The 11,630-nt window shown below is 56.2% G+C and overlaps 4 protein-coding genes across 4 annotated transcripts; 3 read left to right on the top strand and 1 right to left on the bottom strand.

Moving 5' to 3' along the window:
- Positions 1-277: 277 nt before the first annotated feature.
- Positions 278-1,811, top strand: LAESUDRAFT_655602 (uncharacterized protein; the record flags this gene model as incomplete). Its single annotated transcript, XM_040904565.1, has 7 exons — positions 278-690; positions 759-821; positions 876-965; positions 1,019-1,058; positions 1,120-1,339; positions 1,392-1,545; positions 1,607-1,811. 7 exons carry the CDS (start codon positions 278-280, stop codon positions 1,809-1,811), a joined length of 1,185 nt encoding a protein of 394 aa, XP_040763408.1.
- Positions 1,812-4,563: 2,752 nt separating this feature from the next.
- On the top strand, positions 4,564-6,884 carry LAESUDRAFT_760210 (cysteine proteinase; the record flags this gene model as incomplete). Its single annotated transcript, XM_040912700.1, has 5 exons — positions 4,564-5,065; positions 5,127-5,240; positions 5,290-5,392; positions 5,445-5,669; positions 5,720-6,884. The coding sequence occupies 5 exons, from the start codon at positions 4,564-4,566 to the stop codon at positions 6,882-6,884; spliced, it is 2,109 nt and encodes a 702-aa protein (XP_040763407.1).
- Positions 6,885-6,990: 106 nt separating this feature from the next.
- Positions 6,991-9,136, bottom strand: LAESUDRAFT_224468 (protein serine/threonine phosphatase 2C). Its single transcript, XM_040901634.1, has 5 exons — positions 9,027-9,136; positions 8,153-8,980; positions 7,919-8,096; positions 7,731-7,859; positions 6,991-7,662 (listed from the first exon to the last, which is right to left on the bottom strand). The coding sequence occupies exons 2-5, from the start codon at positions 8,895-8,897 to the stop codon at positions 7,098-7,100; spliced, it is 1,617 nt and encodes a 538-aa protein (XP_040763406.1). The 5' UTR covers positions 8,898-8,980; positions 9,027-9,136; the 3' UTR covers positions 6,991-7,097.
- A 544-nt stretch (positions 9,137-9,680) lies between these two features.
- LAESUDRAFT_726953 (uncharacterized protein) lies at positions 9,681-10,524 on the top strand. Its single transcript, XM_040909133.1, has 2 exons — positions 9,681-10,353; positions 10,415-10,524. Exons 1-2 carry the CDS (start codon positions 9,889-9,891, stop codon positions 10,424-10,426), a joined length of 477 nt encoding a protein of 158 aa, XP_040763405.1. The 5' UTR covers positions 9,681-9,888; the 3' UTR covers positions 10,427-10,524.
- The last annotated feature ends 1,106 nt before the right edge of the window (positions 10,525-11,630 follow it).

The raw sequence follows: 11,630 nt of genomic DNA, 5'->3' as shown, positions 1-11,630 counted from the left end.
TTTATTCAACCGAGAATGCCCTTACATAATTTGAACTCTTTTTCGTACATTATCTCAATTATATGATGTGAACTATCGCATTTTTCACCCAGTGTAAATTCGTGCGGACAGCTGCTCGACGTTTTCTCATCGCCTGCTTTTCTCCTCGTCCTGCTCTCGACCAGATAGATCACTTAATACTGCACTTGCCTTTTCTGAAGCGGCACCAATGATGTATGACTACGCGGCTTCGCAGTCCCCGCCTGTGGCGGAGAGTAATGAGCCCTTGGCCTCCGGTATGGTCACCCAGTCCCAACACAACTCTCTCGAATCTCTCCCGGTCGAGCTCATCGCCGACACCCTCAGCGAGCTCGACCTCTCGTCGCTCGTGACGGTGTCGAACCTGTCCCAGCGCCTGCGCGGAGTGTCCTCCGACCCCTCGCTGAACCCGTGGCGGCGCCCGATCCTGCGCACGCTCCGCGACCCCAACAGCGAGTATGACCCGAGCCTGAAGCACCTGAGCGTGCGGTCGACTGTGCCGAGGCAGAACTTTATTGAGGTGTTGAGCCTCGCGAGCGCGCGGTACCTCCTGTATGAGGCCTCCCTGCCGAACTTGCGCGATAGTGAGTGGGAGGAGTGTTTCCGGAGGAGGTTTTTGCCGGGCTGGGAGAAGATCAGGAAGGACGGCCCGTGGAAGGAGGCGTTCTTGAAGTCAGTGCGAGCCTCTCCTGTCCGTCTTTTATTTGGGAGGTGTGGCTGACGCATGTCGCCTTGGGCAGGTCCCTATATCGGGTTTGGCACCGGACTGGCACGGCGTGCACCGTGGATGAAGCGTGGACAAAGTGTGATACGCTCTCGTTGCTAGGCAGTGGATCGGCGTTCTAATTCTGACTCAGGTACATTGTCCTCAACAAGAACGGCACGGCGAATGAAGTCGACAGCACCGCCCGGAACTTTGATCCCCTTCACGTGTTTGAGGAGATGAGGTCTTGTGGCACTTTTTTTTAGCGAGAGAAGACCAAACTGACGATTGGCGCAGATTTCAGAACGATCTATTGCACTTGCAGCCCAGCATAAGAGTATGTGAGCTGTGAATTTAATTGTGTCGTACTCGCTCGATAACCTCTTCGTTACGGTTAGGTGTTATGTGAATTCACCGATGTCCGCATGCTGGCGATAGGAGTGTTGCACACACCGAGAGCGTCCTTCGGCCTGAACAATAATGCGCGAGCATTATTGCACCCACCAGGAATTGAGAAAGACGCAGCAGTCGACCCGGATTCAGACAGCTCATCTCAGTCAGAAAGTGAATCTGGCCATACAAACGAACGGCCGATTTACATGAGGAAGGTGAACGGGAGTGAGTACCGTGTAAATCATTTGTGGCGGGAATATTAAAAACGAGTATTTAGGAGGTGTGAATGGGATATACCGCCAACTCACACATCCGTCGCCAGCTCCATCTCACAAGAATTATCCTTTCTACACACCGGGCGGCAAAGATAACCGCTGGATGGGCACCGGAGATCTCGAAGAAACAGGTCAACAGTGGGTCGGCAGCATGATGTGAGTTTTATCCGTCTAATATGAACTGTAGGATTTGTGTTTTACGTCGTTCGACCGTTAGGATCATCGCGCAATATATCGACCCGCATACAAAAGAGGCCTTTGGAGCGGTGGATGCCGTGCCGCCATTACAAGACAGGGCGCTCGTAGAAGGCCTGGGGCCAAATCATTACACGTCGTTGACGTTCGCTGATCTGAACGCGATAGCGCCATGGCTCGAGACGACGAAGCAGATCGAGGGGCCTGGCCTCGGCCATGCTGATTGACGGAGCGCAGACGCCGCGCGACACTTGTATGATCATCATTATTTACTGGATGTAGGCGATTAAGCTCTCTGCTGTGCTCTTATGGATGTAGCTGATACCTGTACTGGCTTTGTACAACATGCGAGTCTTCTAGTATCTGTTGTAGAATATATGTTTTCGATGCGGCCGGACCACAGTGGGCGTCCGTGTGCACAGAGTCTTTGATCCCCGTCAGTTGCAACGATTCCAGAAACCCTCAGTGCAGGATCGACAATATTTGTCAGGCCACCGTCTCGTCAGCGCCACCGGCGCACTTTGTCCTCCCGATCTCGATCCCGCGGCGATCACGCCAATCTCGATGCCCGCCTTGTTTGACCTCGCCATCAATTGTGTGCAGGTTCGGGGAGGCACCCCGACGCTCCCCTTCTTTGCGCGTGACAGACAATAATGGAGCGCGCCTTGTCCCCCCTTGTATGATCCGTGTCTTTTGCGCCGAGCAGTGCTAGTGAGACTTAAATGGCGCGGGCGGGGAGGAATGCTCGCGCCTTTTTTCTCCTTCCCTGCGTTCAGGTCCTGTTACGAATTTACGACTGATCCCCTCGCGCGAAGCGTGGTGGACCGCGGCGTTCCAGTAGTTTACGTTCTTACGATTGGCCTGCGGCCTCGTCCCATTACAGTGCAGTGCACTGGCTGTCTTTTTTTGTAAACCCCCTCTCCGCTGGCTCTCTTGATATTCGGTCTAGTATACCTTTGAAGATGATCGCCATGACTGCCATGTCTCGCCTTGAAAAGGTACGTTTTACCGTATTTCGCCATAGGAGCTTATTGCGAGCATTTATAGACCTATGTCTGCACGCATGGAAACTGCAATAAGCATTTTAAGCGGAAGTCAGATCTCGCCCGTCACAGAAACATTCATGCAAACATACGGTCAGTCCCCCCTTCATTCACCCGTCTTGTCAAAACTCGTACGAGCTGAGATTGTTGCAGGCCTTACAAGTGCAAAGTCTGCGGGAAGAAGTTTGGCCAATCTGCCGGTCTGAAGACTCATATGAATACCCAGTATGCTCACCTTCTTGACCTTATTTGCCGAGGCTGATGGATTTTATAGCACCCATCAGAGGCCGCATAAGTGCAAGTACTGTGATAGCGGCTTTGCGGATCCGTCATCGTGTAAGCGGCATGAACACGAGACGCACGAGGGTTTCCTTGGCTATCGGTGCCCACGCTGCCATTCTACGTATGCTTTTCTCCCGCAAGAACTGCGATCTGGACCTGACGCGGTGCATATCTTCCTGCAGTTTGAAGCGCCGAGCGTATTTCGTCAAGCACCTCAAGAAGAGGTACAACATCGACGCGGCCACGATGGACCTCAGGTCGTACAAGGTGTGGCGCATCAAGTCGGAGACGTCTCCGTCGCCTCCCCCTGCGCCCTCTCCTGCTCCTCTGGAGTCCTCGGCTCACCCCTCGGGGAGGGTTACTCGGTCGCAAGGAAAGCGAGCGAGGGCGGCCTATACTTCGGACGATGATGATGAGTACGAGCCGGCGGCGAAGGTTGCTCGTATGTCGAAGACCCGCGCTTCCAAGCGTTCTGCTGCCCGCGTGTCTCATGACCCGCCTCAGGATCCCTCGACGGTCTCTTTCGATGGCCTTCTCTCCATCCCTTCCGAAGATACCCTACACGTTTCCTCGTGTGTCGATGAAGTACAACCGCAACTCCCTGCTTCGTTCAACGAGCAACCTCCAACCATCATGTCGCAGCACTATGGCAAGTATGAAGTTGATGCATCCTCGTACATGACGTTCCCGCAAGAGCCGATGGATTTCAGCATGACCGCCGGATTTGAGTACGGACTCGACGATATGCCCACTTGTAAGTGAACCTCTCCGTGGGAAGTCGTTCAGCCGTATCGACCGTCTTGAACAGGGAACTTCGACTTTACGGACGACTTTGTTGATCCCTATCTATCCACCACGAAGGCAGGACCGTCATATTGCTCTCCCTTCGAGTATGGCACCATTGATCCGCTGGCCCTGCTTCCTGGTCATGTTGGCACCAATCTGGTCGTTCCGCCTCGGGTAACAGCTTCCCCTTCGCTGTATTCCGAGTCCTCTGTGTTGTCTTCGACGTCCTCTCCCACGCCGTCTCCTTCGCCATCCCCGCCGCACGGCAACCCTTCTCCCGCTGTCTGGACAGTCAAGAATAACTTCGGCCTAATGCAGGGGCCGTCGGTACTCTCTTCAGAGCAGGTCCACGCTTGGGCCGCTACACGTAGCCTGCAGAATACCCCCACCTATGATAATGTGTTTGACCCTAATTTCTTTCTCCCGTACAAATACATACCCATTTGATGCGACGTTGAACGGTGAACACTATTTAGTACTGTAGCTCGCGTAGTACTGCTTGATCATTGGACGCTGTTCTGTACCCTGCATTCGTCTTTCCGTGTAATATATGCAGTCTGCGTGATCGATGTATGTGAGATGGACGACGTAACTCTCGCAAATGAAGGGGCGAAACTGTAAAACGTTAAACGGAAGGGAAAAGAGACGCGGTGCGCCACCGGGGAAACGCGTCGCGTTGAATGGTCACGTGAAGAAAATGTACCGCATCGCGACTCTGACTTTGGCAGCGCCTCCGCCCTAGCTCTCCTCGGCTCACTACCCCCCACATCTCCACTCCCTCTCCCTCTCCCTCCCATCCAGCCATCCCATCGCCACAACGTGGCGTGCCGCTCTCCGCGTTGAGACTCGTCGTGTGCACTTCATCAAAATGCTTGCTACACCGCTCATGCCGACGTCTGGCTTTTCTGAAGACGCGACGCAGTACCGCCCCGCGAAGGACCTGGAGGCGTTCAAGAGCCTGCTCCCGCCTCCCATTGAGTTTGTTGAGGGATCATCTACGGGGGCGTTTGCAGCGGACGAGAGCAAGTACCAGCCTATCAACGCGACGCCCAAGCCGGCGAAGGTCGATGTAGGTGCAGATCCTACGAGTAAGGATCCCCAGCCAACTGTCTGCCAACAGACGCCCGAGACTAGGAAAGCTCCCAGTTCGCCCACAAAGTCGCCCAAAACTCTGCAATCACAAACTCAGGCCGCTCCGATCAAGGAGCTATATACGGGGACACTCAGCACTGCGTGGCCGAGTGGCTCAACCGTCGGATCTGGCCTGCACAACACGGGCAACACTTGCTTCCTCAACAGCGCGCTGCAATGCCTGCTACACACAACACCCCTCCTGAACGTCTTGTTATCTCATTCGGACACCGATCGTTGTACGTGACAGTCTGTTTGCTGTCCGTCTCGCCGCATGCTAAACTAGCGCGCTTATCCTAGGTCGGGTGCCAAAAGGCACATTCTGTATGGCCTGTGGCCTCCGGCACGTCATGCTGGAAGCCCATCAGAACCACCATGCATTTGCTCCGTATCCTATTACGATAAAATTGCAAGGTGCGCCATAGCCTAGCACAGCCAGAGTCACGTTGACGTGGCGGAGCAGTGATCGCGAAGCACATGCGGCGAGGCCGCCAGGAGGACGCGCACGAGTTTCTCCGCTACGCGATTGACGCGCTGCAGAAGTCATGTCTCGCAGGGCTCCCAACGTAGGTTCCTGACCGTGGAACGTGTCCTGAATTTTCGCTGACTGTTTTACAGGAAAATCGATCACAAGCTAGCCGAGACAACGTGGGTGCACAAGATCTTTGGTGGGCGGTTGCGGTCGAGAGTGACTTGCCTTGAGTGTGGGCACAACAGCGACACATATGACAGTGTTCTTGACCTGAGCGTTGATATTTATGGTGTCAGTGGGGTGAAGGAGGCGCTGCGGAAGTTCACTGCTGTCGATCACCTAAGAGGTGCCGACAAGTACAAATGCGAGAAGTACGTGCGTTATCGCATCACTTTGGGCGCATTTACCTAAATGAAAGCAGGTGCAAGAAGGCGGTCGCTGCGGACAAACAGTTTACGGTACATGAAGCGCCACTGGTGCTCACGATCCATCTCAAGCGGTTCTCACCCATGGGCCGCAAGATCGCGCATCAGATCAACTACGACGAGCGGCTATCATTACAGCCCGTCATGAGCGAGGGCGAGTACGGGCCAACATACAAGCTGTACGGTGTCATCTCGCACGCGGGTGGGGGTCCCAACTCGGGACACTACTATGCGCACGTGAAGGGTGGCGACGGCCAGTGGTACGAGATGAATGACGAGTCGGTCATGCGTCACTATGGGGCACCAACGAGCATGCGCAGCGCATACATCCTATTCTACATCCGCGAGAAGGGACAGGCGCTGGAAGCTGCTCTCAATGCAGGGACGCGTGCTTCGTTGGCATCGTCGTCGAAGCCCGGAGTGGTGGCTAACATGAAGAAGCGGAAGGTCGTCGAGAGCGATGATGAAGACGACGGTGGCCGGCCGAAGCCCGATGCGCCCTTCATCGGCCCACGTTTGCCTTCACCAACTCCCGCACCTCAGACCCCAGTCGCAAGCGCGGAAGTCAAGTCCGCTGCTAACGACCCGCAAGCAGTGATGCTGAAGAAGAAGATCGCCGCCGCTGTCTCGCTAAGTCCGGGTAGTGCGCTTCAAAGTCTGGCTCAGTACGATGACAGCGACGACGATGACATTGGAGAGAAAGTTGAAATCGACGAAGTTATCAGTGCAGCAGCTAAGCCTCCTTCATCTCCAGCACCGCCGTCACCGTTGCCGTCGCCCCCATCGCCATTGCCACCAGCGAAGGAAGCTACTCCTTCGAAGAGCATATCTGCGCTATCTGCTCCTATCTCGGCGAGCAGCTTCTACGGGACCCCGAGCACGAACGACAAGAAGCGCAAGTTATTCGACAGCGAGCGTGATGACGAGGACACCCTCAGCCAGTGGGCTCGCACGCCCATCTCCCCGAACGGCTCCAGACCGTCCAACTCTGCGCGGGGCCGCAGGTTTTCTGGCCCGGGCTCGAGGTTCGCGGATGGGATTAGCAGAGGGATCAACCCGTACAGCAAGATGAGGGGGGGCAACAACTTGCAGGAGTGTCGGGAGGTGAACTCTTATGTACGTAAAAGATACGGTAAGTCTTCTAGGAGGATGGCCTTGTAATAGATACCCGTTTTACTCGTCGATTTGCCCTGCCGGACGTTGGCTGCGCATCGGTGCACTTGTTTGCTTCGTGCTTCGATAGGGCAGTCGAGTCTTCTTGGTGTGGGAGCTCGGGTATCAGCACGGCTCAGCGAGGCTCAAGCGAGGACAGTCATCGCTTTCTGGTATGCTACATTACGTCGGAATGTAAATACAACGAGCAATGTGCATGTGTCACAGCTTGGCTCGGACCTTCTCCTCTGCTGCTGTGGAGGAGGAACTCGCCTCTGCGCCGTCCTCCCACCACACGACGGTCACGGTGATGTCGTCCCTGTAGCTTCGCGACGCCGGCGGCGGGATGCTGAGCAGCTTCCGCATCTTGTCGTCGTCGCCCCCGCCCAGGGCGTTCCGGATGAGATGCGTGCCGACGTTGTCGTCGACGAACGCCCAGGAGCCCTCCGAGACCTTCGTGCGCGCCGCCTTCCCATTTACCGTGGGTGCGCCCGTGGAAGTCTTCACGAGGTCCGATAATCGCGCTTTCGGGACGGTGCCCTTGAGACCCTGGAGGTATCCGCCGACGAGGGCGACGACCTCCTCGGAGGAGAGCTCGTCCCAGAGGCCGTCAGTGGCGAGGACGACGAAGCGGAGTGCGGACGCGGGGTGGGGGGAGTCGGTGGTGGGGAGGGAGAGCTTGCGGTGGGTGACCTCCGGGCGCGCGGTCACGTAGGGCGGCGTCTTGAGCAGCGCGGGCGTCGGGCGCATGGATTGGTCGTTGCCCTCAAGGAACGTTTTTTGTAGACTGTGGGTGGTGGGCGTTAGGTGGGGTTGGGAGGTTTGGAGAGGAGGGAAGTGGGTGGGTGGGCTTACAGGGTTTGGACTTCGCGGGGCCATTTGTAGCGGGCGTCGCCGAAGGCGCGGCTGGGCTCCAGGCCACCGAGGATACGGCCTCGGGTGACTACTGCGTTGGCTTCGTCTGCAGGATGCTCCGATTGTAACCTGGAAGAATTGCCGTGTCAGCGGGTGTGGCTTCACAGTACACGTCAAAGGACTCCAACCGCTTCAGTTCGCTCGGATTGCGACCGGTCTGGTCCTCGCTGAGTGCTTCTACGCGCCACCGGCCCTGGCCGTCTGGAGACTCTTCGTAGATGCCAGCGACTGCGCGGCTGTCACCCGTACATGCGACGTACAGGTTCTCGTGTGCAGTGTCAAATAGAGCCATGATCGCACAGCTGCCTGGACTCGATTCAGGTGCAGGTCGCAAGCAGACGTGGGAGAGGGAGGGCACCTACCTGAGATGGCGGGCTGCATGCTCGCGATGGCCATGGGATGGCTGCTGAGGTCGGGGATGGCGCCCTTCTTGAGAGACTTCTTGTCAACGTATTGGGATAATATCCGGAGTGGTGCTGTGACGAGCTCCGTGTCGAGGTTGACGAATGCGTCCTGAATGGCACGCTTGACGAGCTCAGGGTCAGAGTCGAGTGGTATCTGTGCGCTGATGGAAGAAGATGTGGGGTATAGTAAGGCCTTGAGAGTCTGAAGAGCGCCGGCCTTCTGGCTGGTGCTGTCGGGGCTGGTCAGCTGGTGGAGCTCCAGAGCCACTGCGGGTATGAGGACCTGCGAGAGCAGGCGGGACGTCTCGGGGCCACCGTGACCGTCCATGACGGCGAAGAAGAGGAGGTCGCCGGGGTATGCCTTGTCCGCCACATCGCGATGTATGAACGCGCTCGCGTTCGCGTCCTCGATGGGGTCGTTCGACGCAAGTATCGCCGTCGCCTGCTTCCACACCACTCCCCCGGGCCTCGTCACCGTCTTCAGCGTCGCGTGCTCGACGAGGCGCGCATCGGCCTGCGCCTTGGAGAGCAAGGGCAGCCTGCGGGTGACGCTGGTGGGCCGGCCGTCGGGCCCGCGCACGCGCATCGCGAGGTCGAAGGTCTCGGTCGCCGGTTTGTGGTAGTAGTGTCGGTAGTAGAGGTAGGATGGGGCGCCGACGAGGAGGGCGGTGCCGAGGACGGGCTTCCAGGCGCGGCGGAGCATGCGGGTGGGAGAGACGCCTCTGTGGAGGATTGCAGCTGGCTGACGCGCTGCCAGTGCGATTGGGGACACTCGATTGTGTCCGCCTGAAATGGGTCAGAATTTGATGTGAAAACTCAATCAGCGACTCACCCGTGTGCAGTTATTACGCGCTCTGGTTGACCTGACTCCTCGGTGCTGTGAAAACGACAAGAACGAACTTTCATAAGTTGTTTTGTTTTTGGTTGAGCGACACTCACCGCGTTGTGTGAGTGATCGAGGATACCATGATATTGATCGGAATTGCCCGAGTCCGACACGGATCAGTCGCGCGCCGAGATCACCGCGAACGCTCACGCCGTTATTAGTAGATGGTTGTCTCTGCTTTCGAGTCTTCATGGTGATGGCCGCACGGTGATTAGGCGAGTGCCACCACCCTTCCACGCGTGCAACAGCCACAGACCACAGCGGTTCAGAACGCCAGAGGCTCCCCGGCGAGAGTTCACCATTTATCTTATGCGTTATGCAGGAAACCATACCAGGTGAGCTCATCGCGCCGCATGTCTAGAGTGCTGTACACAACCTCGTGAACAAGTACTGCATTCATCGCTATTCCGCGAACACCGCACATGGACCGTTTCAGATCACAACCAGCATCAAATTGCGCAATGTCACTTCAATTTCGCTGATCATTGTCCGTGACAACCAGTATTGGATGGCTTTATAAGATCACCACACCGGCTGCATCTGGCATACTACAGTACCGCTTTCCTCCGCTGCCCACTCCTTTCCGCTACGCTGTCATCAGACGACAAAATTGCTGTGGTCTGCCCATCCAGCTCAGTACTTGACCTACAGGAGAATTGGACGGAGCTGATCGGGGAAATCTCCTCGGATGTCACCATGGCGGCCAGGCATCGCGGCGTCCCCGGCTCTTTGAAGCTCAGCAGTTAGCGACTGTGTTCATGGCTATTCTCCTTCTATGCTGGCATGTCGCGCAGGGATCCAGCTCGCTATGACGACATCCTCGATGGAGGGCTGCCCGTCATTTTCAGCTACGCAATTGACGACAAGATGGATGCGACCTACACCGGAGCACTCTAATATCACCAATGCCGGGACTCCGTCGCATTCTATACCTGAGATACTGACTGCGGGCGAGCTCGAGCTCACGTTCGCCGTCGAGAAGGAGACGAATGGAAAATCCGTGCGATCTCGAATTCATCCTGTACATCCTGGCATCTACGGACAGCGTGGGCGCGAAGTACAGCTCTATGTCCTTGCTGCTCGCCGCGCCTACATTGAGCTCTGCGGTGAAAGTCTAGATGCGTCGGAGGCGTCGTTGGGTGCGATTGTTGGGAGCGTCGTGGGCGGAGTGGCGTTCGTCATGGTTGTGGCTTTTACTGTTTTTTTTTCCGTTTTAACACAAAAGAGGTCCGGCACGTTTCTTCCAACCAACAGGTCCTATTGGCAATTGGAGGTACGCCGCTCGTCCGTCATTGTTTCCCGAATGTCTCATTGATACAGCTCATGCACCGCAGAAACGAAACTGAAGCTGTGCCCTCCGTCAAAGATGGTCTTCGCTCCACAACTTTCGGGCTACGAACAAAAGGCGTACGGCACAGCCATATCACCTCATTTCTAGCCGGACATGTCTTCTCCGCTCAATCTTATCGAAGTCGGCACCAACGGCGTACCAATTCTGCCGGCAGCATGGAGCTGGGGAAGCAGCGACATGCGGTCATTTACGACCGGCTTATAAAATAATTTGGACCTCGGTCTATCGTAGAACATGGGGAACAGCAAGCCGGCGCGCGCAGTGCTGTCCCGGTCGCATAGCCGCCGATGTAACATGCTGACTCGGGGATCCCGCCTGGTAGCGCGGCGCATGTCTAAGATATCCCCATCGACGTTCCATCATCGTATACTCAAGCATGATCAAGCGACCACGGCTCCAGAGTCATCGATCCGAGAACGTATGGCACTCTCTTCACATCGATAGTGCCGCATTAACGGAAGGCGCACATGTGAGTAAAGGCGTCTCAGCGAGGCAGTGTGCCCAGCGTCCCGGCTGAGAACTCCCAATCCTTCCCCCTGGCTACGGTCGGAGTGTTCGCACTGTTGCCACATTCATATCCTTAGCCGCCAGTCCGGACATATGCATGATGCATCACGTCTGTATACTTCAGGCCCGCATACTCTGACTCGGTATGACTTGAGCCGCATTTTATACCCATCTGCGCTGTATGTATGCGCGTGTTTCTCTGGACGGGGCCTTGCTGGCGCGTGGCTGGTATCTTTACGTGTAAGCTACTAGTGTGTTTCAGCATACTGTAATTTCCCTGCACGGACAGATACACAGCCACTCGTGGTTCTTACACGAAAAATAGGAGGCTATGCAGTAGACACGATCTTCTCATAAATGCGACCGTCGCTGCTCACGGTGAAGATTTTCACAAGTGCGTGGCACCGTCCACAAACGCACGGCCCAAGCAACTGACTTGTGCCGAGCGCTCGGACATCGAGTTGGACCCACACTTGCGCCAAGAAAGCAACAGCTGTGTTTCAAGTTGAAACTGGCACAAGCGATGTGTGAAATGAAAGCTGAGACGGAGTTCATGTTGAGATTTTCTCTGGGCGAGTCATCACGACCGCAAACTCAACGACTGCCTAATCGGGAAGTCGGCGCGTAGGGGCGGCCGCGACACGGTGCCGGACCGGCAATTTCCATATGAGGGGATCAACAAGTTGAAACTC

Source organism: Laetiporus sulphureus (assembly GCF_001632365.1).
Source record: "Laetiporus sulphureus 93-53 unplaced genomic scaffold LAESUscaffold_25, whole genome shotgun sequence".
NCBI lineage: Eukaryota > Fungi > Basidiomycota > Agaricomycetes > Polyporales > Laetiporaceae > Laetiporus > Laetiporus sulphureus.
Note: the sequence above shows the minus strand (reverse complement) of the source record. Positions and strands in the feature narration are given on the sequence as shown.

Coding starts and splice junctions, on each gene's coding strand:
- LAESUDRAFT_224468 (XM_040901634.1), bottom strand. CDS start 8,897: ATGCTCCGCCGCGCCTGGAAGCCCGTCCTCGGCACCGCCCTCCTCGTC. Junction 7,860..7,918: donor AATCCGAGCGAACTGAAGCG/GTTGGAGTCCTT, acceptor CAATTCTTCCAG/GTTACAATCGGAGCATCCTG. Junction 7,663..7,730: donor CCCCGCGAAGTCCAAACCCT/GTAAGCCCACCC, acceptor CACCACCCACAG/TCTACAAAAAACGTTCCTTG.
- LAESUDRAFT_726953 (XM_040909133.1), top strand. CDS start 9,889: ATGACGACATCCTCGATGGAGGGCTGCCCGTCATTTTCAGCTACGCAA.